Genomic DNA, 27,633 nt, shown 5'->3' on the forward strand with positions numbered 1-27,633 from the left:
CTTGCGACCAACCCCCAGTAAACCTCACTATGCCTTTACTCTACGAGACTTTGGGAAACTCATTCACAGCCATCTGCTGGTAAAACGTGAGAATATCGACAGCAAGAAAGTCTTCATAAGGTAATTATTTGTAATTATAGATTATCTGCAATTAATATAATATAACCTAATCTTAACCGAATGGTGATTACTTTATGTGAATCTTCCTTTTAAGATCACAGTCAGTTGGCACTGTGATTATAGTTCGCATATTTTGTATATATTTACCACCAACATTTTTTGTAGAATTCAAAAATATTATGACGTCAATTACATTGTCAAGTGATATTCACTGCCTAAAGTTTTTACCTTACTATGAAGTGGAATCTGTAGTGGTGGATACCAGAAATTATATTTGTGTTCTTCCAACAGCAGCAAAAGTCTATGTGTGAAGAAAATCTGCTCAAATCAGTTTAATATTGACAATTTCATGGAATAGTTAAGCATTACTAATTCTCTATTTCATCTTTATAGTATGGAAGTTTTTGTAGAAATAAGAGAGGAAGTTTTTTTGGAGGGAGGGGTCGAGAATCAGCTTACTGTCATAGAAGCAAAAGACTTTGAGACATTTTGCTTTTAAATATTTTTGCTAAGGGAATAATCACCTCAGCAAAATTTCCTTAATGAGATTATTTGTGTTTATTTGTATACTAATCCAAAACAAAAAGTAAACGATGTAACATCAATAGTTTGTAACAAATTCCAATACCCTGGGGGGTATGTATAAACACTTTAATCCTATGTAGAGTTTACTCCCTTGGTTATTCAACAATATGATATCCAACTCAACTCAAAAATTGTGATTCACTAACACCACAGTGTGTTTGGGAAATATACATTCTTCAATCATTTGTAATGTATTTTAATATTTTAAAGGGTCCCTATATATAAACATAAACTAAATTTATCTTCTTGAGAAAAGGTTTCTAAATGCCAAGAGTATTCTGTAGGTTTGAAGCCTATTTTACTTCACGTTGAATAAAAAATGAAAACTTAAACAAAATAAATAGTAAATGAAACCTTAAATTATGTACACGTATTGCTGTAAATAGTTTGGCTATGCTCACATTGTGTATCTAAGATGTAATCTGTTAATAGGTTATGGGTCCACGAGGCCCTTAGAGTCTTCAATGATCGATTGATCGAAACAGCAGATCGAGCACAGCTAATTGACAGGTTGAGGTATGCTGTTAAAGAATGCTTCAAAGAGAGTTTTGATGTTTCTCTGGATAGCCTTATGCCAAAAGGCCAAGAAGAAGTGAGTAGTTTTCTGTAAAATAGTGAAGGAACAATGAAAAGAAAGAGTATAACTGTGACGCTATTATACAGTTTTTTTCTGTGCAAAAATAAAGATGATTTGATTTGATTTGATTGTATGTATTAAAATCGGCAAAACTTGATAGACTCATAAACACTCTTGAGGTAACATTTGAGGATATGATCAGTGAAAATTTAGAATAGGTTGTGATTATTGTTCATGAACTATACAGCCATGTATAGTTCATACATTGAATAGTGTAAATGTGTACACATAGGAATAGTGTAAAGTATTTTAGATATGTTTGTTTCAGTACACATATTACTTACTGATGAGAATTTTAATGAGGCAAAAGGAAAATACTGTTTACTTAAATCTATACTTTTAGAGAAAGAGTGCTCTTTTCCATCCACCACCTTCCTATAATTATAATTCCTTCTATTCCAAAGATAATTCAAAGTCAAAACATGCTTTATTCATTATTTTGTACATAACCTTAGTACATTGAATGTGTCATACATTTCTTAAAACTAATCCTTGTAACTATTACAATATTCTTTTTTACATAGGTTTTTATGTTGTTAAAAACACCATCATTTCTGTTGGCAAATGTTTAAAGCCACTACAGTAGAACCCCTCATCTCCGGCCTTGGTTTTACCGGTCCTCTGTTTATCCGGCCCCTTCCAGGAAGCCAATATAATTTTTTTTTCTCTCAGCTTACAGACGTTTAGATACAAACACTAGTCTTTGTGACTGCTCAAGTCATAAAATAAATTGTTCTCATTATTTATCTGATTGTTTATACATTTATTTGCTGAGTCACTATACTCAGTTGAGCTAGTAGGCCTAACCTCTTATCAGTTGGTTGATTATTTCCAAAGTGGGGTTAGTACAGTACAGTACGAGTACATTAATTTTTGTATTTCACAAAATGGTTAAGAATGTTGAGTAGAAATGCATGTACCATTTAAGTCCTAATGATCTTTAAGTACAATTTATTGTCATTTTTACCTCCATTTAATAGGTTTTGTTACCTGGAATCATAATATTTGTACATTTATTACTTAATGACTTTAACCTACAAATATTTTTTTTCCTTTTTACAGACATGTTTATTTTTCTAAAAATGATCCCAGAACAGAATTAAATGATACTTTTGATTGCATATATTGATTACCTATTATTATTAGGTATGAATTGTCATTTTCATAGTAGGTTGGTTTATCCGGCCAAATCGTTATCCGGTCAGGGACTTGGTCCCGTGGTGGCCGGATATGAGGGGTTCTACTGTAGTTATTTAAAAACTCATCAATTGTGCTGTAGTAAAACAATATGTAGCAGCTTTATTTTTCATTAGAAACTTTCCTTAAAAAGAATTTTAACTTATTTAAAAACAATTATTTTGAGGGAGGGGTACCTGTGTCCCTCTGCAAACGAGCTCTGTGTGTTTTAGAGGTAAGCAATACTCCCAGCTTTGAAATAATTCTCATGAAATACAAAAACAAACTTTTTAATTTGCTGCCCCACAAAATTGACTATCCTTACTCAGTCCACAAGCTTTGTGCTATGCAATCTTAATAGTAGATAGTGACTGGAAACATCATGTTTAGTGTCAATGGGAATACACCAACTGTCCTCGCAACACATGTTAAGGCATTAAAGTAAATTTTATGAATGCTTGTCACTTTATGCAATTCAAAGATTGGTATTTTTACTTAATGAATTAGATTTTGACTTTGTTATAGTCAAAATTGTCAAATTAGTAAAAAAGAGTAAAGAAACATTGACATAATATAATATACAAGAATATTTACTGCAATTTTACACAATATTGTAAGTACTTTCAATTATTTACTCAATTTTATGCATTAAATTATTGATGTGATAAAAATAAAAAAGTTAAAAAATTTAAAACTAACCATGTTTTAAGTTATGTCTAAATAACAAGGATTTAAGGGACTGAGGGGTCTTATCTATAACCAATTCTATGTTCACCGCAAAGTATAAAGCAACCATAAGACATGCATTTCAAATGGCAGTCTCAGGACCCGAAAAATGCTCCTTCAATGTTTCCTTACGCTTTTTTACTAAATGATTTTTTCAGACTAAATGATTTTAAATAACAATGACGCATTCATGTACGATTTGTATGTTTTGAATAAAGATTTACAGTATTTGATTTGATAGTCTTGTATATGGACACAGATAGTCTTGTATATGGATATGGAAGTCTTGTATATGGACACTGATAGTCTTGTATATGAAGTTTATTTTAATTATTTGAACTATTAATTTCATTTTAAAATACATTACTATAACCCAGTATAACGAAAAACCTTTTCTTATGTATAAATTTTACTATATAAAGAACGTTTTGTGTCAATAAAAAATAAACATTCGGATCCATCAAAACCGAATCCAGCCCCAGATCTGATTTTTTGTGGGTACGATAGGGCGTCGGTACTAGCTCAGATCCCGTGGGTACGGTATTCCGATATCCTGATCCGACCATCACTAATCTATACTCTGTTTTGTAACTTTGTTTACTGTTTCACCTTGTACTGAGGATTTAAGAACCTCTTTTGATTTCAGATTCAAGAGGAAAATTTAAGAAATTTAATTTTCACAACAGCATTGACTTGTGACAGTGAGGACAAGAAGTATGAAGAAGTCGGGTCTCTGGATAACTTTATGAAGGCCTTGGATCCAATCATTGAGAACTACAATAGCACTCAAGAAACAAAACGAAACATTGTTTTATTCAGGTTCACTTACACCCCAGTTATAATGTTTTATTAATACCTTAAGGAGTTTGTAGAATATTTTTACCCAACATAGGTATACCACGTTATTATTGAAATAAATATAACTAGACTAATATTTATTTCAAACCTTGCTTGTCATAAATTTTCAAATTATTTGACCTTTACTATGTTTTAGTAAAATATTGTACGTTAAATCAGCTTAGTTGTCTCTTTATGTAGGTAAGCTAAAGGCTTACAAGGTCAAATTAGTAGTAGACTTAGACCAATGAGAATGAATACACAAACCTTATAAGAAACAAAACTCCCATGTCAAAATATTCAGCCTGATATTTTTGAATTTTGGCAAGTTCCCGCAGTAACCCCTTGGTAGGAAAGGCGCTTCTATCGGGACTCCACAGCAGTGTGAGTGAGATAGAGAATAGGCATGGAGAAAGTGGCTAGCGCTTACCTAGCAGCAGCAGCGCAAAGCTCATGTTGGCGGCAAAATCCAGTCTGACTATTCCCCAAAAGCATTTAGCTTCTTATAAGGTTTGTATTCATTGCTTAGATAATCCAAATATCAAATTAGGGCTTCAGGAGATGATTGCTTCATTACATTGGTAAAAGTAATGGTAGACATTTTGGTTGCCTTCAGTGATCCTATATCTATCTGTAGTTTGCTTCAAAGATGAATTGCTGCAACTCATCCAATATTTAGGCCAATAGTGATGGTCAAAACTATAAATTTAAAATCTCAAAACCGAAACTGAAACTGAAACCAAAGGTTTTGTTGGTTTTTAGATTAACTATATGCCAGTATTTTCAACAATTCAACAGCCATTATTTGACAGTCTAATTCTCTCTGTCTGTATATATTAAAACTAACAAAGGAATAATACAACTTTTTGTTGATATATTCTTTTACCAAATAAATTACTCTCAAAGACCTTCCATCTTAACACTTATTTTTCCAGATTTTTCTCTGCAAGAAAATTCTTAGAAATGTTATCAAATGGGTCTACTTTCAAGAGTGACCAAATTTGCTAAATTTATTTTACTTGCAGATTTATATATTCTATCTTGATCTAGGTTTGCTCTAGAGCACTTGTCACGTTTGTGCCGAGTGTTGTCTATCAGTGGAGGCTCGTGTCTGATGCTGGGTATGAGAGGGTCTGGACGCCAGACTATCACTCAGCTTGCTGCACTCCTCTGTAAGGCTGACTTTCACCAGCCTTCTGTTGTGCACAACTATGGTAAACTATTCTATTAAATTAGAGCACCTGTTGCTCGAATTCGAGCAATTGCAAATTACAGGTGTTATTTAAAAACAAATAACAGTCGTAATATCCGATGACTTAAAAGAGTCAACTCAAAGATACTTTTACTTACTTGATACTTGGTGATCTCCCACTGGTAGCGCAGCTGCGCCGTGGTCGTCAGTTTTTTATGGCCTTTTTTTCTCTCAGATATTCTTCAATGGAATAATATGGCCTGTTCAATAAATATTCTTTGAATTTCCTCTTGAATTCATCTTGATCTTCAATGCTTTTGATATTTAGAGGGATCAAGTTGTAGATTAAACTTGATAAAAACTTTGGTCCGTCCTTTACTAAACTTGAGTTGACTTGATTTAGATGAATGTTGTTTTTTTGCCTTGTTGAGTAGTTGTGTATTGTATTGTTTTGTGAAAACGTGTTCGGGTTCTTCTTAACAGCAGATTCCAAAATAAATATTGCTGGCACCGTAAGGACTTTTGCTTCAACAATGGGTTTACAATGGGCAAGGTATGGAGCATTATAAATTATTCTTATTATTCTTTTTTGAGGAAGTAGTATTCTGCTTGCGAGAGGACTGTTTCCCCAGAATAAGATTCCGTAGTTGACAATACTTTGAAAGCAACCAAAGTAAATTTTCATTAAAACATCATTACAGATAATGTAATCAATCTCTCCATTCCAGTTATCGAAACTGAAAACGAACGCTCTTGTGTGTATCATGTGTTTACTATGAACAGCTGTTTTAGTATGCAATTAATACAAATTATTTGTTGGTTTAAGTAAACAAATCTTGTCTTCATAAGAAATACATTGGGATTTTCATGGCCGGAGGGCAAAGCCCGAGGACTTTTATTACAGGAATTGGTGAAAGGGTCTACACAAAAAATACTCAATTTTGACTCATCGTTTGTAAAAATCCGTCCATTATTAACGGAGGAGTAGTGTTTCGTAGAAATCGCCTTCACGTATTATTTATATAAGGATTACAAGCAGCTTGGAGTTGAGAAACATCCACTATTTCTTTGGTCTAATGTTGTCTAATTGTAAAAAGTAAAGTAATTGTTAATATATTCTAGGTACGCACATGTTTTTCAATTTATGTCACATTCGATACTATTGCAGATATACTTTTCTTAATATATGTTAGTTGTTAGTAGTCTGTAGTCTGTTTTAATCTTGTATATATGTTAGTTGTTTAATTGGGATGTTTTTGTAGGGTTTGAATTCGGTTATTTCATTTGGTCAAACAGTACTGGAGTACATCTTTACCTCATATCACTCTAACACATGTATAGAGAGACTAGTAAATTCAAATTTTTAAAATTGCGACGTGTTTCTGGAAACGTCTTAGAGATTAGTTGACATATGTTCACTTTTAAAATTGTAATACCAGGAAAGTAATAAAGTTGATAAATTATTTCTTCTTCCTACTTAAGAAATATAGGTATTACTAATATTAGAATTACATAATTCATAATTAGGTCCTCAACGGACTTTTTTGGATAAGTTTTACTAGTTTAGAGAAATAATAAAACAAATATTTTTATATATAATCTTTTTTGCAATACAAGACATTTTCTATTATTATTATAAGGAAAAAACAAAGTGTTCATAACGTTTCAGGATATGGAACTCAATCCTATACTAGGCGAGAAAGATTTAACAAAAAACCATGTTAGGGTAATTTTAGAACACTCTACTAAAAAAAGGACTTAAAAGGGTAAACATTACTTTATTTTCCTCTTTAACTTATTTAAGTCTTACATTTTATCTACGCTTTGCTCTTTCAGGTTTCTCAGAGTGGAGGGATGACTTGAAGAAAGTGCTTATCAACGCAGGAGGCAACAATACAAAAACTGTGTTCTTCGTCTCTGAGAACGAGCTTACCGACGAAATGTTCTTACAGGACCTTGACATGATTTTAAGTACTGGACAGATCCCAGATATGTTCTCATCATCTGAGCTGGAACGTATATATGATGTAAGTCTTCAACTCCAATTACAAAACTCTTCATTCAAACCATCCTCTAAAAATAAATAGATTGTAAAGACAGGACAAATGGTAATATAACATAAATAAAAACAATTTCATCCTAATTTGTTTGTATTGTATTTGATTTTTTTAACAAATTGAAAAGTTTACATATTTGATTTTTTATTTAGTACAAGTATTCATTTTGCATTTTATGTCTTTAGTTGTATAGTGGTGTTTATGATTTTAAGGCTGATTGGGTTGTTTTACTTTTTTCTAACCCCTTACAAGGTCATTCGAAAGCATCCTATTACCATGTTTCTCCTCTTTGCTCATTACATTTTTCATTCCAGATGGTTCGTCTTTCCGCCCAGGGAGGTAACCGGAACCTGGATATAAACCCTCTGACTGTTTTCGCCTTCTTTGTGTCTCGCTGTCGTCAAAACCTCCACATAATTCTGAGTCTGAGCTCCATATCTTACTCCTTCCGACGGTGGCTTTCTCTGTATCCTTCTTTACTCAACCATTGCACAGTCGATTGGGTGGAGGTAAGGGATTTTATATTTGGTATCATTGTACAGCGGTTGCGACGCTCCTTTCTGCACTGGGGAAAAAAATATTAAAAGTGCGTGCAGTCGCAACCATTTGCCGAGGATAGCTCAGCCTACTATGGCTGGGTAAAGTTCCAGGGTCTGCGATAAGGTCAGGGAAACCACTAGACCAAAAGCCGGGTCCAACCGGTATAGGACTGGCTCATACACGGGCACTGTGAACAAGTCAAAAACAAGTCACCAAAACAAACGTGCAATAATCACTACCAGGCCTACGCCGATTCTCCACACTCCTAGGGGGTCGTTGCTGACTACGCAACTCGGGCTTCGTCCTAACTATCCAATAGCCTAAAACTCGGTGAGTTACACAACGACTTGCCAATAAAAACCACAACGCGAGTTATCACCAGGCGGGGTCTACTAGGCCACTATAATCCAATACACAACTCTAATGCCCAAGCTAAGAATCAGACAATTTACTCAATAATAATACTATATAATAATACAAGTGCACTATAAGCAGAGTGACTACACCTCTAGTAGCTGGTCTCAATAAATACCAAGCTAAACAAGCAAAACTAGATGTCAATTGCACTACTATTAAATTATTGAGCTACTTAGTAGCAGATAAATAAATACTAAATACGATCCAAACACTAGATAAACATATTATCTGATAGCCGGTACTCCGCTACCCAAGCTACCGAGATAACGTGTTGGATTACCAAACAAGCTGTTCAGGTTAAATGAAAATAATCAAATGAATAAACAATAACAACCCTACTACTGCCACTGCTACTACCAACTTTATGTTACTTAGCTGGGCTTCTGTTAATAGGCTAATTATATTAGCTACTAGCCTACTGGCCACGTGCTTCCAACTACGCACGCTAAATCGTGCAGCCTAGGTTTGTCGGGCCTCAGAGTTATTAGTAATATAACTAACTCTTGGTACAACGCAAAATAATAACTACTACAGTCAATAAATTATATTATTTGCGCTCTAGCACCTGCCCAGAACCGTCAGGAATACACTTTAATATTATTCCTGACTAATATAAATCCTAACTACCGTCAGGCTTTGACCAGCTCGGTTACAACTCTAACTCTCGCAATAAAATCAGATATTAATATTATCAAACTAATAATATCGGCTCCTTAACCAAAATCAAAAGAATGTCGTCCACTCACCAGTAGTGGGTCTTAACACCCAACTTAACACCAACACGCCTTGAGCACCAATATCACACGACACCGATGTCACCAAAGCACTCCACGTCTCACTCGACAATCACGAACCAGCTGTTCACTCACCGTAGGCCACGACTCGAATGTCCGTCCTCGGCTGTCCGGTAGTTCCAGGATACCCAAGCTTATCCAAACTGATAAGCCGGGTCAAAGGGCGCTAGCCAGGTTCGCCGCCGCCGCTTGCTTACCTCAACAATCGGTGCGCGGCCAAATAGCAAATATTTACCCCCTAGGGAAAATAACTCGTTACACGGTGGTTTCCAAACTTTTGAGCCAGTGAACTTTTATAACATTTAGAAATTTTCTAGTGAACTACTTGGGAAACCGGGTCAAAAGTTTTACACAAATTGGAATTAAAACATGTTTATTTTGTACAAACATACATTTTCATTTTCAGTATTAACAACAAAATCACACAAAAAAGTTGAAATGTATATTTTAATGAGAAGGGCAGAACTGTTTGTGGCTGTGACCGTTTTCTAGTGACAGTTTTCCTGAAGTTTGGAGAATGTGCTGTGGCCCAGTCTAATGCAGTTAGTCTGTTTCTGTATTTTTTTATGATATTGATATTAATATTTGGAATTGATTCTTCACCCAAGTATGTAAATTTAATCTGAACAAAGATTTTAATTCCAATCAAAAACTTGAATCAGATTATTTTTTATTTTAGGGCTAGAGACCAAATACAAATATATTTCTACAAATATATTTCTACAATAAATAAATTTTCTTTTTTTAGCCTTATAAAACAATGACCTTCAATGGGAAGGAGTACAAACTTAAGGTGAGTGACTTCTTATCTATTAAAAATAAGACACAATCATTAAAGTAACTTTGGTAAGTATATTGATTTTTTAATGCTGTATCTAAACTTTACAGAAATATTGGTTCTATCAGTTTACTTCAAATTTTGCACATGTTGACAAAATTTGATTTATAGTTAGGATAGAGTTGACAGTTATTTATTTTATAAGAGTAAAGAGAATTTGTATTTTTTTCAAATTACGTAAAGGCTGTACATAAATATCATGTAATAACAATATAGGAAACAACTCTACCTACTAGGATTGTATGTGTATTGGGTGTGTAATTGAGATGATAATAAACGCAGTATGCACCTATTTAGCTTTCAGTTTGAACTTTTAATCTTAAATATTTATTTGAATAATATCAATAAGCAAAAAAAATTTAAAAACTAGGACTGGCCTGAAGAAGCTTTGGAGAAGATAGCCTTTCATTACTGGGATGGCCTTGAAATTGAAGAGACTATATTGGGTTCAGCAGTGAAACTTAGCAAGTACATTCATGTCACTGCAAGGTAGATGTTTTTAAAGTTACTAATGAAATGGCTATTTTTGCACTGTTTATAACACAAATATAGCTGATTTCTGCACATTTCATGTTGTCACGCTCCACTTTTTAAACCTAAATCACAAAATAGTAAGCATGCAACAACTGTTGAGTTTTTTTTTTATGAAAATGGGTTGGCAACACTGACCCAAGTAAGTAAGTAGCTTAGCTTACCGCTATTAGGTGTTTGGAATGTGACACAAATGTGTTATGATCTGTTCCCTAAGTTGAAGTAGCCCAACCCATTTAGATTAGGATGACAGCTACACAAAACCAACAAGAAATCGAGTTTCAATAATAAAAACATAGGAAAATAAACTGCAAAGAGAAAAACAACTAAACTCAGAACTAACAACTAAGGGGACAAGAGAAAAAGTAAGTCTACAAGAAAAACTGCAAAATTTACAATGTCATAAATGTGAAGTCTATAAAAAGGGGAAAAATATGATGGATTTGATTAGATCTCTGGAATCAGTGATTAGTATACTAAGTAATGAAAATGAAATGTTAAGTAAAAAAACACAGCTAATATACAAAATCAATATGATTTAATATATTCAAACTGTTTCCTTGGTATAGCTTGGTTAAGTCAATGTAACAGCTGTCGTGCGTCCTGGCGCTTTGTTAAGTGGGGTGGTTGGAGAAGTAAACAAGTTAACACTTGGCTATGATCAAAACAATTTTGTCTTAACGTGATGATAATAAATAAAATACCCAACTCTCAAGTATGTCTTCTCAGCTTAAAACAAGACTGACTGACATGAAAGCCCAAGAGGGAATTCATAGAAAGGCTGTGGGCCTGGTTTAAGACTGAAGCTGCGTTTACTGTAGGGTATATCTTCTTCTAGCCTTCTCTATTTCCTCCATTTAAAACGACATCCATACCTAATATTTCCCATATTATTTCTAATAATCTAAGCTAGTCAATTCTTTTGCAGGGAAACATCAGAGAAGTTTTACTCTGTGACTGGTCGTAAATGTTACGTCACATCAGCTTCATACCTCATGATGGTGAAGAAGTACAGACATTTGATTACACAAAAACAAGAGGAGATTGTACATTCTAAAGCTCAGTTTATTACTGGGCTTGAAAAACTGGAATTTGCGTCCAAACAAGTAACACATATTTACTTATACTGTATACAGTAGAACTCCAACTATTTTAATTCCAGCTATCTGAATCGTGGATCATACAGATTGCTTTTTAAAACCTAAAACTATAGTATTAAGAATTGTTATTGATGAAGGCAGCAGCTGTGATCACGGCAAAATCCTGAACACCTCTCACAGTCATGAAGTTATCATCATCCTCTCTCTGTTAACATTGAAAATTAATAAGGTTAACATTGACCTCTGCAATCACGGCAGAAGCAAGGATTTTTCGATCCTGAAATCATCGCAGACACGTTTTCAATTTTGACAGTATCTATATGTTGATTATTATGTTATACGAATAGAGCAGCTAGCACACCTCTGCTAAACAACTTACATAGATCTTTTGTAACATGCGCAGGAGAATTCGTAAAACTATTCTCTTTATTCTTGAAAACATTTAAAACAGTATTTTTAAAATTATGCTAAAACCAATGTACTAAAGTATTTGAAACAAATAAATAAGATGGATCTTTCTAGTTTAAATATCATGAAACTGAGTTTTGACTTAGATTGACCCGACTATCACTTAAAAACATAGTAATGAAAAAGACTGCCACTGCTTTGTTTACGTTCTGCTCGTCCAGCTGGCCATTGGTTGGTGGCCAACCTAGTACTGTGTAATTTTCATTTGCTATGTTATTGCGGATCATTCTTGCTTTGAAATAATAGCTAATGGTTATTTCAAGTATTCGTTCAAACAAATCACAATTACTAGCTCTTTTCACTCTTCTTCAAACAGTAACATACTATGATAAAGTAATTATTTTTCAGACAGAAAATTAAAATATAAATATACTTAGGCATGGAACGACCTCAGATAACCTGAGGGCTTGGATAATCAGGAGTGTACTGTACCAGCTTTAATGCCAGCATTTCTTTATGATAGGTATCAGTAATGCAGAAAGAGTTGGAAGCACTTCAGCCACAGTTGCAAGTGGCTGCGGCGGAGACGGAGAAGATGATGGAAGTGATTGAGCGAGAGACTGTGATCATTGAGCAGGCCTCGGGTCTTGTCAGGGAGGACGAGAAAGTGGCTAAGATACAAGCTGCTGCAGCCAACAATCTTAAGATAGAGTGTGAGGCTGACTTGGCTTTGGCCATCCCCATTTTAGAGGGTAAATTTTATCTAAGATGAATATCAAAGTTTTAGTGCTCTATTCTAATTCTTACATTGGTCTTACAGTTATAACTGGTACATCAATCAAAATTGACGACTCACTTTATCTTATCTTATCTTATCTTTAGCTTGTTGGTACTCAATGTAAGCTCCATTTACAGCCACACAATTATCTGTTTTCTTTTAACTTTTCAATTGCCTGTCCACATAGGCCGCAAGCCTGTGCCTGGAATGTATCCAGCAAAGCAAGGGGAGCTGGTACAGTACAATTGTTAACTGTACTGATACAATTTTGTGGCTGGCACTAGGACGCAAACCCATGGTATCGCTCTCATGGATTCATATCCTGTTGTTTTATCAAATGAACCATCGACTCACCTAAATAATGCACCCTCTGCCACATCCCTGTCATTAGTGTATCTGAATTGCAATGGTTGTATCCATCCAGTTTGATGATTCAAAGAGGTTGAGATCATAAAGCATCTCAAACAATGGGGGCTTGGGGGGGCATAGCCCTCCCAGATATGAAGATTCACATTATTTTTGGTTAAGTTAGAGAAATTAATTTTAAAAAATTAATAGGAACCTCAAAGTTTGATTTTTTTTAAACAAAATTTATTATTTTTATAGGGTGTCTAGTAGTCGGGAAAAACGGGAAAGCCGGGAATTAGTATTGAATTTCAAATCGGTCTTGAAAAGTCAGGATTTGAAAGTCAGGATTTGAAAGTCAGGATTTGAAAGTCAGGATTTGAAAGTCAGGGCCTAGATCCGCCTATGATCTCAAACAGTTTCAAAGAATAGCTTGTGGTATGTGAGCTCAATTTGTCACAGATCAAATATCAATACAGTACAATAAGTGAGTTTTCCAACTTGATAGTCAATGTTTCTGGAGTGTTTTTTTTTAAGTAGTTGCATCCATCTAACTAATTCAGAGTGAACAGTAAAAGAATAAAATTCACACAATACTTTATGAGCCCAAAAGATAAAAATCACATGGAGTCAGATGGAGTGCATGTGAAAGCCTTGCAAAGAAAAATCTCCAATCAGAGGGTCAAGTACAATCAAATTTAACCACATGCTTGTTAGGTCAGTTATGCTTAACCACTTGATGGTGTCAACAAACTGAACTCTGCTCTTTTATTTGATACATTTTTCATAAATGTCAGCCTAATTCATTCTCATTCAGTATTATAACGGGTTAAAGTGAATATAATATCTCACTGTTGTTATGTACAATGAGGCCTCGAGTGCAGCTGAAGGCCTCTGCAAATTTTTTATGGATATTATGACGCCGTTGCAATGGTAATATATCAAATTCAACAAAGTATTTGAAGATTTTCAGCCAACAACCTCATTTTCATTTTGACTTTTTATTTTCTTACAAGTGTTCAAAGGTTTTAAAATTTTCTTAGTCTTTTAGAATCAATTAAATCATTTTCTCAACCAAACAAACTCTTTTTATTTTTGAGGAACACCTTCCGTAGGAACGTTTGACTTTGATTTCTTCACCAGAGGCTGTTGCTGCCCTCAACACACTCAAGCCAACGGACATCACTTTAGTCAAGTCTATGAAGAATCCTCCAGATACCGTCAAGCTTGTCATGGCTGCAGTTTGTGTGATGAAGGACATCAAACCTGAGAAAATCCCTGACCCCAACACTCCTGGTAGAAAGGTTGGTCTAGTTATCAGTGATATGCAATCATTACTTTTTCCGCAAAAGAAATTTAATCACAACTGATTACATTAAAGTTTGTACATTAGTTTTCATACCTGCATATAGTAATCCTTTGTTGCTGTTTTGGTAACTAGTTTTGCTTCTTCTGAACCATCATCAGGCCTCAAGGTGTCAGGTTTCATTTGAAGGCCTTTAAAAGAGTTCAATAAATAAAACATATAGGAGACACAAACGAGACACGAAATTTACGACCTTCAAATGAAGTCATCACCTGACACCTTGAGACCTGATGATGGTTCAGAAGAACCGAAACTAGTTGCCAAAACAGCAACAAAGGATTACTATATGCAGTTATCCTTTAGCTCTTTTGGAGAACTTTGATTTTTATAGAATCTAAAATAGAAAACACACTTTATCACTTTATGACATTCCTTGTAGTAGCAAACCTAAGTACTCGCCCTAATGTTATTAAATGGAGAATAAATCTAACTAAGGGAATATTTCATTGGAAATCCGATCAAGCAAATGGAAAATTGCTTAGTCAGCAGGTTTGCTGCGAAAGGGGTATTTATTAATTATTATCTATTTGTGATATGTTGCCTGTGTTTTCTGTATTGGTGGATGATATGATATTATTAAGTTAAATTAGTTGTCTCAGGCTCTTCTTAATTCAAAGTTCATTATTCTTTTGGCTGACAGTCTAGTTAGTTAAACTGATCATCAAATTAATACTGGTCTGCAAAGTTGTGGTCATCAGTTATAAAGTCTTTCTAAATAACTCCTAATCCCCTAATTTTATTAAATATTTATTTCCATGTATAACTTGTCAACTATTTGTCAATTGTCTTGTAACGTTGTCATTCAGATCCTGGACTATTGGGGCCCAAGCAAGAGACTTTTGGGAGATATGGCTTTCCTACAGCAACTGAAAGACTATGACAAAGACAACATATCCCCTCCTATCATGGCTATGATTCGCAAGCAGTACTTGCCTAACAAAGACTTCAAGCCACTCATTGTTGCCAAGGCTTCAAGTGCTGCTGAAGGCTTGTGCAAGTGGGTTATTGCCATGGACATGTATGACGCTGTTGCTAAGGTAATCTGTGTTCAGTTAAATTTGAGATAAAATTGTAATAGGTTTAGTAAGTTCTGCGAGTCCTATGCCTCATTTGAAGTAAAGTAAACTCAGTTGGCTGAATGTGGCGCACGGCTGGACGGGAAATAATCCTTAAAAAAATAAATAGCCTTAACAAATCTTTTGAATTGCCAAAAAAATAGAATAGTAGAGATAAAACTTCTGATTTAGAAGTTCATCGGAACAAATAACTGTTGGTATAGTTAAACTATTTTCAACATTATGCATCAATTTTGTTATAAAATTGGAAGGCTAAAGGGATGTTGCCAACTTGTATACACTCATCGAATAGCCATTGCCAGTTGCCACAGCGCTGACGCTTCTGCTCGGTGTGAACGAGTGATTAGGGGTGCATGCACATGCCAATGTTATTATCGAGACACTGTTACCACCCTCACTCCGTAAAAGGAAAGTTAGTTACTAAACCAATCTTTTAGCTTACAACAACCTGCAGGATCAAGTAAAAATATACTATTTGTTTGTTGAATGCTAAAAAAAAAAAACGTTGAGTTTGTCTTTAAACAAATGAAATATTAATCTGACCATAGACAAACCAACACAAGTAGAGTATAAGACGTCTTATCATCACATTGTAGCATAGCCTAACCAACACAAGTAGAGTTCTCATCCCATTGTAAATTTTGAAGCTTGTTTTTGTGACTAGTTCATGTCCGGTGATAATGATCGCTAGTGTCTACGAAATTTTGCTTCTCAAATTCTTCACTAAAGTTCTTACAAGAAAATAAATTAATTTACCAAGTACCAATCTTAATCGTTCACATGTTTATTCCAATAGGAAGTAGCTCCTAAAAAAGCAAAACTAGAGATTGCTGAGCGAGAATTTGCAGCCACAATGGCTATTTTGGAAGAGAAAAGAGCCCAAGTGAGAATGCTCGAGGAAAAGCTTATGGATCTGAATGCTAAACTCGATGCAGCTCAGCAGCGGAAGAAGGTATTGGAAGATGAAGTAGGAATGTGTGAAAACAAACTGTGGAAGGCTCAAAAATTAATAGGTATACTAAACAAATTTTAATATGGTTTTAATAAGTATCAACATATGCACTTCATATACTCTTAAATTTTGTACATTTTTTTCAATTCTTGTAGTTCCAAATATTTTCACCTGATTTAAAAAAGTTACCAAACATAAGTTATTTTTCATTGACATACATAGATGTATTATATTGAGAGAAAATTCATCCAATAAATAATCATACTAATGGTGTATAATCCCTATTTATTCAAAACTGTATGCATAAGGAGGATAAAGGATACATCCTTTAAAAATATTGTTTCAGGTCAAATTTTTTGGGATAAAATTAGGCTACTAATCATTTTAACAATTGTTTGATCAAGAAAATAAAGTTCCAGAACTAAATCTTATTGACAGCCAGGACACCTCTTCTCCATCTTTCACCCTCCCTTTAATTGGAGCCAAGCTATAACTTCTAAATAAATTTATCTACAAAAGCTATGGATGTTGTGCCTAGACATAGAGTACGCCCCTTTCCTTCCAGCCTAAGCTTTGAATTTAATTCTCTCTGTGTTGGTTATAGGTGGTTTAGGGGGTGAGAAAGGTCGCTGGATGGAAACTGCTAACTCTCTACAAACATGTTTTGACAATTTGGCTGGTGACATTTTACTATCCTGTGGAGTTATTGCTTACCTTGCACCTCTAACATTTCAGTTCAGGTAAGATTTTCAATGTTCATATTTTTTAATTCGTATACTTTAAACTTTTAATGTTTATCAAATTTGTGTTCTTTACTCTGACTATTTATTTAAGTTATTTATTTGTTTTTTATTACAAAAATACAAATTTACAATCTTATTCAATTTAGATACAAAAGCCTTAATTGGCTTGTCTGCAGCAATTATCATCAATTATGCTATTACAGAGTGCTTTTTTCTTCAATCAGTTTTTTGTTTCACTTGTTTTTCTATAGATAAACTATAACATGAACACACAGATTACAATAATATACTTAAACAATATAGTTTTGAGAATCATAGAGAATGAATTAACATGTTAGATTAATTGTGATAAAAATATTGTATTAAATTATATAATATAATGTTTTAATTAAATTTTTGGGCACTTACCTGTAAAGAAAAGGTTTTTTTTATATTTTAGAACAACAAGGCCATGTTAATACATATTTAATTGTTTAGATGACAAAATAGTAGTTAGGAGTCAGTTTAGTTAGGGTTCAACAAAATGAATGAACGTTATTTACACATTTACACTGTATAACACATTTTGACACAGTTTTCACTTGATTTATGTTATTCTTTTATTTAAACAACCCCGAATATCAGCCCAAGCAATTCCCAATTGGTTAACATTGGTTGCTCAACTGTACCAATTTTTTTATAGTTATAGTATTAAAAAATAAACAGTTATAGACATCCCAAGAACAAAACAACCTGCGCAGAAACGAAAAGATCATGTGGTTCGCGCCGGTAGGTGTGGCGTGCCATTCAAACATGCACGGCTCGAAATGGCCCAGGGTTCTTTTGTTTCTGGTATGTCTATAGACATTTATTGACTTTTATTTTTCCCAGGCAAAGCTTGTTGCATGATTGGTGCAAGATCTGCTGTGATTTAGAAATTCCAAAGTCAGAGACTTTCTCTTTCGTCAAAGTTCTAGGGTTTGATATAAATATACAAAATTGGAACATATTTGGACTTCCAAGAGATGAATTCTCAATTGAAAATGCTGTTATACTGGAAAACACAGTGAGGTATGTCTTTGTAACTTATATTGTGTATTTTTTTATTTCAAAAGCAAATAATCCTCCTATTTGATTATTATATGCTGCATTATTTATGAATTAGTTTATGAAAAAGACCCCAAGTTCCACAGACAGTGTAATCAATTTTCATTGGCTTAACCCGGCAGAGGCCGCACTGAATTGAAAATCTGAGTAGACGCATACGGTCTTTCCGACTGGGTACAATTAAAAAGCAATATTTCAGTTAACATTATATATTTAATTCCTCAAAATCGTAAAAATAGTGTAAAATACTTAATTTACAACCTTCTGAATATGCTTAAGATGATAAAATATTAAAATGGATAGTTGTAATAGAATCATACACCTTGAATGGTTTTTTTGTAAAATGTTTCTCATATAAATAAATCAATAAGGCCTCAAATGTTTTTTATGTATCTATAAATGATAAAAGCATAATAAACTAACTGGATAGTAAACTATAAAAAAAACATAGTTCACTAAAGTAGTTCAGTAATAAATCATTATAATTTTATCACTGACTTGTAAAGATAAAATCCCTTTAAAGTTTTAAGACTCATCTTTCTCATTGATATTTTGGCCTCTCTCAGCAAATAGTTCATTAAAAGATGCCTTGAATATCCTGCAAGTATCACTAAACATTCAACATCCTCATTTCTTTCAACACTCGACAATGGACTATCAATCCTACTTTGCTTGTTAGATTCCAGGTCTAGCCACTGAGAGGTACGTAAATACTTCTCTGTGGCCAGGTACATAATTTAATGAATTAAAACTTTAGCAAATCAACTATTAAAAGAAAAATAAGGATAATTAACAAACCACGAGGAGACACACAATGCTCTATCGATCGTTACCTCCAAAACACGAGGAGACGCAAAGGGTGGAATTGACCAGTACATGACAACAAAACTGTCATTAGACTACAATGAGGAGGTGAAAGATGGCAAAAAGTATGTCACTGTGTTCCTGGAATGTGGTGTGTTATGTACAGTAAAGGCTGAAAATACTGACAATTGACAATCAATAAATATAATTTTTACACAAAAAAGTACAAATCTGGTCATTTAGACATGTATGCGAGCTCTTGCGGGTTAATGAGTCTTAAACAAAATCATTCGTAGAGTATCTAGAAAGATTCTATTTTTTTTTATTTTCTCATACATTTGTAAAATAGACCTACAATTTCATTATCATGACAATATATTCTAGAGGCTGTTGCATTAGAAACTGTTTTAGCTTCAAACAAAAAGTAATATCATATTTAACTCCATCTTTCTCTCTATGTGCACAAACATAGAAATCTAAAATTTGTCAAATAAAATCAATTTTGGTTTTGTTTACAGATGTCCTCTTCTCATTGATCCCCAAGGGCATGCTAATCGGTGGATTAAAGCTAAGGAAAAATCCAACAAACTTCAAGTAATAAGACTGTCGGACGAGGATTATATGAAAACTGTCGAAACGTGCATGGTTGTTGGAAACCCTGTGTTGCTTGAAAATGTAGAAGAAGATCTAAATGCCATTTTATTAAGTCCACTTTTTGTTAGACGTAAGTGTCGTTATTATTGATGTGATGGGACATTCAGGCTATATAGTTTTATATCAAATTTTTTTTGTTAACAGATTACAGCAACAAAAACTATGATTTAAAGAAACAAAACCTCTGGCCAGTAATAAAATTGTTTTCCTACAGTCACCTGACAAAGGGGCCTTCCTTGCACTGATTATAGCACAGGAAGTTGCTAATTGCTGCATTTACTTACTTTTACCGCACTCTTTTTACTTTTGCCGCACACTTTTTTTGCCGCACTCCAGTATTCCACTCAAACAATACAAAACAGTGTGCTTTTATTAAGCACATAATACGTATATGCTTGAAAATAAGTTGGCAACACTTAAGGATATAGTTTTGACATCATAAGATGTGGAATTGCCCCTGAACTGGTTTATAACTAATATAATGGTTTAATTACCTTCAGTCTCCAGTTCAAAATAAGTCGATTGCGACCTAGGTTTCAGCACGACGTTGTGCTATCATCAGGCTTCCAGTCGAAATGTTCAGTCCATTGGACGTCGTTTAGTAAAAACTATATACAGTTCACAAGACACAAACACATACACATTTACCGATCGGTATTTACAAGGGGAGTACATTTTGTCAAATCACCGGCCGCGACGAGTGACATCCAAGCCACAACCCACCAGTTTGAGTTGTGGCTTGGATGTCACTCGTCGCGGCCGGTGATTTGACAAAATGTACTCCCCTTGTAAATACTGATCGGTAAATGTGTATGTGTTTGTGTCTTGTGAACTGTATATAGTTTTTACTAAACGACGTCCAATGGACTGAACATTTCGACTGGAAGCCTGATGATAGCACAACGTCGTGCTGAAACCTAGGTCGCAATCGACTTATTTTGAACTGGAGACTGAAGGTAATTAAACCATTATATTACTTAAGGATATTACGACTACGATCAGCTGGTGCAGTGTTTCCCATTTCGTTCAAGGTTTGGATTTAACCTAACCTAAACACGTGTTGTACAGTGTTTGAAAGATTGATCATTTATATGCTTTATAGTAACTGTAGGAAAAATATTATGTGTAACGCGAGTGCAAACTACCTTTGCTGCACTCGAGAAACTTTCCACACTCGCCTAGGGCTCTTGCGTAAAGATTTATCTCATGTGCAGCAAAGTGCCACTTCCCTCACTAGTTACATAAATAACTATTGTTGTACTGTTACAAAAATGTCAGTTTTCTAATTGGATTGTGGAGCTAAAGTAGGCCTAGTTATTTTAATTCCTAGGACTTAAATGACCTGGAGTCAAAGCAATCAGCAGTACACTCTACCTTTTGTAAACTGAACTGATTTTGAAGAAGGAAATAGATTCAGTTAGGAAGTATATCATCATTTTGTTTCTCAAGTTTATCTTTGTCTGTCATCGTGTTACAGTAGAGTCCCGCAAACTCGGCGTAATGTGCACTGGAAGGGTGCCAAACTTTTTTTTCTTTTTACACTGTAAGCAGCTGGTTTCTGGTGCCTTTGTAGTCATTGTATATAGAAAGAGATCAGCAAAATCAGCTGAAGCCCAAATTAAATAAGTAAATTTGCTAAGCACCTTTTCAAAAAATTATGATATGTGTTTCTTCAGAAGGCTTTTAACAAAGCTACACAATAAATATCAGACAGGTTTGGACAGGAACTTTACACTTTCACAATAAATATCGAAAAGATTAAAAAAGCTACCTTTTTAAAAAAAGTTGAAAACTGTTAAAATGTTGAGTTAAAAAAGTGCATACTAAACCGTGTTGTGACTGCATATATAAGCTGTGTTTTACTTAAGCTGTATATTTGTTGCTAGTAATGTTGCATGATCAAATAATCATACAAGACTCATACGGGAAGGTGTTAACGGTAAAATGAAATAAAATAAAATAAATTAAAAACTATCATGCAAGTACTTACAACACCTGTTTCCTGACCTGATTCTTGGTGTAGTTAAGTTATTATTTTGCTTGATTTACTTATTTTTTGTGCACATTATATACAGGTACTATAGACCCTGATGGAAAGAAACTCCCCTGCATATACATCACTACAAGACTCCAGAACCCAACTTTTACCCCGACTGTGTTTAACTTCTTCTCAGTCATTAACTTTACTTTAACTCTTAATGGATTGGAAGACAAACTACTTGACATCGTAATTGCAAAAGAAAGGTATGTACAGTATGATTTTAACCACCTTAACAAAATGTGTACCAACTATTTGAAAGCTTCTTTTGTATATACAATAGACAATAGACAAACTCTTTATTGAAATATTCCTAGAGAACATTCATGCGTCAGGTACATAAAATGTACAGTATGTACATAAACTATTACAGTCATTTGCAATTACAATTAGCATTTTTTTTTTCATAGTAGCTTATTGTTTATGATGAAATGAGGAAATAAAATACATAAATTACTTTATTAATAATTGATGTAAAAAGGAAAGATATTAAAACATTAACACTTCAAACTGTGAACATATTAGAACAACAACATAATAACAAGCAGCTGATATTAAAAGATACATTAAAAAGATATTTGATTATATAGCATTAAACAAAGCAATACTATATAAAATCTTCAACATTCCCCCTTAATCAAACATCCTTTTTTTTATTTAATCTGAGTCTTTAAGTCCCAAGTCCGTCACAAAGTAATTACATTTTTCACGTGATAAAGATTAGGTTAAAATATCAGCCGCCATATTTTTCAGTTGGCATATATTGATTTCAATGAACTTCTTAACCATATTCTTGACCTTTAGCAACAAGACGTGCTTTGAACTTCTCACGTTCACCATCTACATTTTTCTTAGTTTTATAAACCCACTTGCGTTTAACCACATTTTCATTCTTCGGACGATCAACCAACTCCCAAGCATTGTTCTTAATTAGAGAATTATACTCTTTATCCATGGTATTCATCCATTCTTCTTTGAAATTACTTTTAATTGCCTCATTGAAAGTTTGTGGTTCATCAAAAACATCAACAGCTTGATATGAAACGAAGTCATTCATCCATAATGGTTTTCTGCGATCACATTCAGGTCTTTTATCTTTTATCAAAGAATTTCTTTCTTCCAAAACTTGCTGTTTATTTTCATCTTGTGAATTGTCTAGATGAGAATTTTCATTTTCTGAAACTTCCTGTTCACTTTCACTGTTAGAATGAACAAAATTTTATTCGTTGTCAACAGATGTTATATCATTGTTTGGTTCTTCCACAAGTTCAGTTGTGCTTCTGTTTATAACAGTATATTCAACTTGTTGACTTTCATTTTTCAGGTCATCATTGACATCAGAGGTATGAGATTGGTCTTCTACAAAAACAACATCACGTGCTTTTATTATAGAATAAGGTTTCTTAGGATCAATTAGTCTGTAGCCTTTGGAATGTTCACAATATCCAACAATCCAACCATAATACAAGGCTTTGCTTTTGTGTCAACTTTCTTTCTGTAACATTTGGGAATATGAACATAAGCTTTACAGCCAAAAACCCGTAAGTGACTTAGATCAACCTTTGAACCAGTCCAAACTTCCTCTGGTGTTGCATCCTTTAAAGCTGCTGTAGGACTACGATTCTTCAAATAGATAGCTGTGTTTATAGCTTCTCCCCAATATCGTTTTCCTAAACCTGAATCTTTTGGCGGCATGTCGTGTGTTGTGCTGGTGTATGTCGCTGTGTCTTGGCTGGGCTGTTTTAGTGGTGTGGATAATGACTTCTCTAATGTAGAGTGAAATTGGTGTGAGAATTTTAAGGTTCTTGAAGGCTTCTCGGCAACTGTCTCTGTAGTTTAGGTCGGCAAGGAATCTAATTGCTCTTTTTTGCTTTAGGAGTACTCTTTCCAGGTTGCCTTTTGATGTTCCACCCCAAGTCGCAATGCCATATCTGAGGTGGGACTCAAATAGAGCAAAATATGCAACTTTGGCTACTTCTGGGCTGCAAGCTTGCTTGATCCTACGTATAACGTAGAGACTTGAACTTAGCTTTTTGCAGAGCTGGTCTATGTGGGGTTTCCATGATAGCTTAGAGTTTATGATGCCTAGGTATTTTGTGGTATTTTGTGTTTGTAGTCCCGGTATTGTAATGTCTGTGTTGTTACGTTTGGTGGTGAAAGTCATTTGAACGGTTTTGCTTTCTTTTGAACTAGGTCATTGGAGGTACAGTAGGTACTGCTTTGTTCTCTGGAGTTGTGTGTTGGTTTTCTCTTCCAGATTTTCCATTGTTTTGTCCGCAAATGTGAGAACCGTGTCATCTGTGTACATGGTGGTGTGTCCATCTTCCCCAATCCAACTACGTAGGTCATTTGTGAGAAGGAGGAAAATGACTGGGCCAAGTACTGATCCTTGGGGTACTCCTCTTTGCACGTCTACAGCTTTGGATTGGGCCTTATACTTCGTGTTGTTCTTTATGTAGGCTATTTCCTCAAGCTGTTTCCGGTTACTAATGTAGCTTTTAAACCATTCTGCTGCTCTTCCTCTCACACCTAGTGTTTCCAGCTTGAGTAGAAGAAGTTCGTGGCAGTCGAAAGCTTTACTAAAATCTAGGAAGAGGCTTGTTGAGGTACTGCCTTCTTCTAGTTGGTATAGTATGTGCTCTGTCAGTTGTATTAAGGCTGTGGCTATCGATCTGCCTTTGATAAATCCATGCTGTTGACTATTGAGAAGGTTGTGTTCTTGAAGATGGTGTAGGAGTTGGGTTAGTACTATATTTTCGATTATTTTTGAAAACGTTGATATTAGAGAGATTGGCCTGTAGCTGTTTCTTTCTATCGTTGGTCCATTTTTGTATTTTGGGTAGACTTTAGCTATTTTTAATTTATCTGAGAATTTTCCTTTTGAGAGTGATTTATTTATGAGGTCTGTCAGGGGTATCACTATTTCATTTTTACAGTTTTTTAGAAGTTTAGCTGACACCTCATCAGTTCCGGATAAATTTTTCATCTTTAGATATTGAATGGCTTTTTGCACTTCTTCTTGTGTGACCCGTCTGAACTGAGGAAAACCCTTTTTAAGCTTTAACTCAAAACATATTCTATTGGTTTTTCTTTATATCGTATATGTGATTGGGTACTGGACACCTATTAGAATAGCAATAAAAAATGTTTGATTTACTTCCAGGCCGACTAGGCCGCGGCCTAGAAACTGCCTAGGACCGCTAGCAGAATGGGGCTGCAGCGTTTTTTTACAAAAACAACTTTTTCAGTACAAAAATGGAATTTGTTTAAAAAGTTTATAATTTACCACGCTTGTAGGTGACGAAGATGATGTTTCCATGATTGTGAGAAATGTTTACGATATTGCAGTAACCACAGGAAAGTTCCACCTAAGAGGCAGGGGTTTCTCAGGTTAATTTGGCCTCTGTAAGTGCCTTAAATCCTGTACCAAAAAAGAAGGTTACAGGTTTAAATGTCCTATTAACCTTAGACTGGTGTCTTCGGTCTGTGAGTCCGATGACGTAATATTTTCAAATTCCTGCTCCTTCCGCTAGGGTATAGGACTTGTGTCTCCTGCTACCTTTCTACCTCGACTCAGTCTACCACCAGACGCGAGGGCGTAATTTTGAGGTTACAGATTTGTCTGCAATTGTGTAATTCGGTCCCCTACACCGAAGACACCTAGGGTGTGATTGGTCCAACAGACTGAAGCCACCTAAAATGAATAATAGTACTACATATAATGTAATACTATGTACAATACTATAATGTAATACTTGTATATTATTTAAAATTATATAATTGTAATAATTTGGCATAGTTTATATCTTGTATTTCCATAGTTTTATACATAAAATATTTATAAAATACAAAAACGGTCTCACAGTCCGAAGACACCAAAGGTGTAGGCTAATCAAAGTCACCAATACTCTATGGATAAAATTGGTATTATTTGAAGTCTCAGTCAAACGTTAAAAATATACGGAATTCTGATGGCTTATGTTTTTTTTTTTCATCAACTAGTCCATAAACTTTCATAATATATGAGTAAAAGCTTTAGTAATTTAAAAACAGTATTTCAAAAAAAATTTTACTTTACCGTATCAACTTTTGATAAATGTAAAGTATTAGTTTTTTCAAAAACGTTTTACCAAAACTCAGAGGGGTTTTATTTTACGATAAACCCCATAAAAATTTAAACATATATAGGAGTAATAATTTAGGCAGTTTTATCTTTTATGATTATAGTTTTATACAAAACATTTTTTTATCAAAAACGGCTTTAAAGACCGAAGACACTTAATGTGTGATAAAAATCAAGACACCACTCTAGGGTTAAAGCCTTACTTCAGCTCCAGTTTGTATAACATTGTCTTTTTAGCTAATATTGAATATATAAACTAAGCATGTGTTTTCCTACAGCAGCATATTTTGTGTATAGCAAATTGCATAATGTAGACCTCCCAAGCTACACACTTGTAATGCCCAAGATAGCATTCTTCTTTAGCAGCACATTTTGCTATAGTTTCCATAATTTTTTTCCAAAAATAAGTGAAATGGATTCTAACCTTGTTAGTAAGAAACAACCAGAGTGATTTGATGTTAGGAAAAATAAAAAATGTATGAATGAATTAGACACAGTACGTTCAGATAATACTTTAACTTACTGAACATTTTTAAAACAGATCCTCCTTCACATTGACTGCACATTAATTCAGAAGAGTCGCACATCTACCTACACAAAATGCACTGGGTAGTGTAGATAGGCTTGTTAATGGCTATATTGATTTAAATGTTTTTATGTAGGCTATGAAATGAGCTGTGTACTGTACTATTTTGTGTGCTAAAACCTGCATTTTTATACAAATAAATTTGATATTTGAAACTCGTATTTTGACCTTAATCTGTTGAATTTTAGATGCAAATGTAGTGCCCAAATTTGATTTAGTGTTGTGAGAAGGTTTTCTATACTTCTTCCAACAACTTCTGTTTTTCGTAAGATTATCCATACAGAAAGTAAATAAAACATACGTCTTATAATTTTTAAGTGTTATAAGACGTATCTTTCATTTACTTTCCGTAAATTTAATAACACGTACAATGCTGATCAAGAAGTTATTTATTGATTATTGATACAAATAATTGTTTTATTTCTCTTCTGATTGTAGGCCTGATCTTCAAGATAAGAAACAGGCAATGATGATTTCTAGTTCTAAAAACAAAACTAAGTTACAACAAGTCGAGAGTAAGATCTTGGATACATTATCGTACACTAAAGGAAATATTTTGGAAAATGAGGCTGCCATTGAGATTCTTGATACAGCCAAGGTATTTATGTCAAGTCAAGTCAATGATTTATTTTTACAAAAACGTTTACAATTGAACAAGCAAAGCTGGGTAAAGAGGTGAAATTGTCAAACTCAATCACAAAACAACTTAAAACTAGATAAATAAATGTTTACAAATGAATTTCAAATAGGTCTACAGTGATAATTTAGGAAATCTTTTATACTATAAGCTTTATCTAAATACGGAACTTAGACATATCTTTTTAAAACAACTCTGTTGAATTACATTAATATGAACTGGCAATTTATTATAAAATTGTTTACTAATGTATTGGGACAAGGTATCAAAAAGTGTCAATCTGTGGATGGGCAGTTGAAAATTATTCTAATTTCTGGTTAGGTAGCTATAGTTAAAATTGTCATTAATGAAAATATTTTGGCTTCTTTTTATAAACATCAAAGTTTGGAGAATATACATTGAAGGTAGAGTTAATACTTTTAATCCTTTTAATAACAATTTACATGACTGTCTGGGTTTGCAAAAAAATAACAATTCTTTATCATCT

General features: G+C 34.0%; 1 protein-coding gene across 1 annotated transcript in view; it reads left to right on the forward strand.

Moving 5' to 3' along the window:
* The first annotated feature begins 1,276 nt into the window (after positions 1-1,276).
* The window catches only part of LOC128999077 (dynein axonemal heavy chain 7-like), a 41,126-nt gene continuing 14,769 nt past the window's right edge, over positions 1,277-27,633 (forward strand). Inside the window, exons 1-16 of the mRNA XM_054425434.1 lie at positions 1,277-1,297; positions 3,891-4,063; positions 5,132-5,295; positions 7,110-7,300; positions 7,645-7,839; positions 10,290-10,408; positions 11,379-11,556; positions 12,482-12,710; positions 14,225-14,385; positions 15,254-15,484; positions 16,320-16,536; positions 17,080-17,215; positions 18,089-18,268; positions 19,627-19,832; positions 21,838-22,006; positions 26,948-27,107. Coding sequence (XP_054281409.1) covers positions 1,277-1,297; positions 3,891-4,063; positions 5,132-5,295; positions 7,110-7,300; positions 7,645-7,839; positions 10,290-10,408; positions 11,379-11,556; positions 12,482-12,710; positions 14,225-14,385; positions 15,254-15,484; positions 16,320-16,536; positions 17,080-17,215; positions 18,089-18,268; positions 19,627-19,832; positions 21,838-22,006; positions 26,948-27,107 — 2,730 coding nt within the window. The remainder of the gene's footprint in view (positions 1,298-3,890; positions 4,064-5,131; positions 5,296-7,109; positions 7,301-7,644; positions 7,840-10,289; positions 10,409-11,378; positions 11,557-12,481; positions 12,711-14,224; positions 14,386-15,253; positions 15,485-16,319; positions 16,537-17,079; positions 17,216-18,088; positions 18,269-19,626; positions 19,833-21,837; positions 22,007-26,947; positions 27,108-27,633) is intronic.

The sequence above is a fragment of the Macrosteles quadrilineatus genome, unplaced genomic scaffold, assembly GCF_028750875.1.
Source record: "Macrosteles quadrilineatus isolate MER2022 unplaced genomic scaffold, UCM_ALF_1.0 Scaffold_7__1_contigs__length_78375512, whole genome shotgun sequence".
Taxonomy (NCBI): Eukaryota; Metazoa; Arthropoda; class Insecta; order Hemiptera; family Cicadellidae; genus Macrosteles; species Macrosteles quadrilineatus.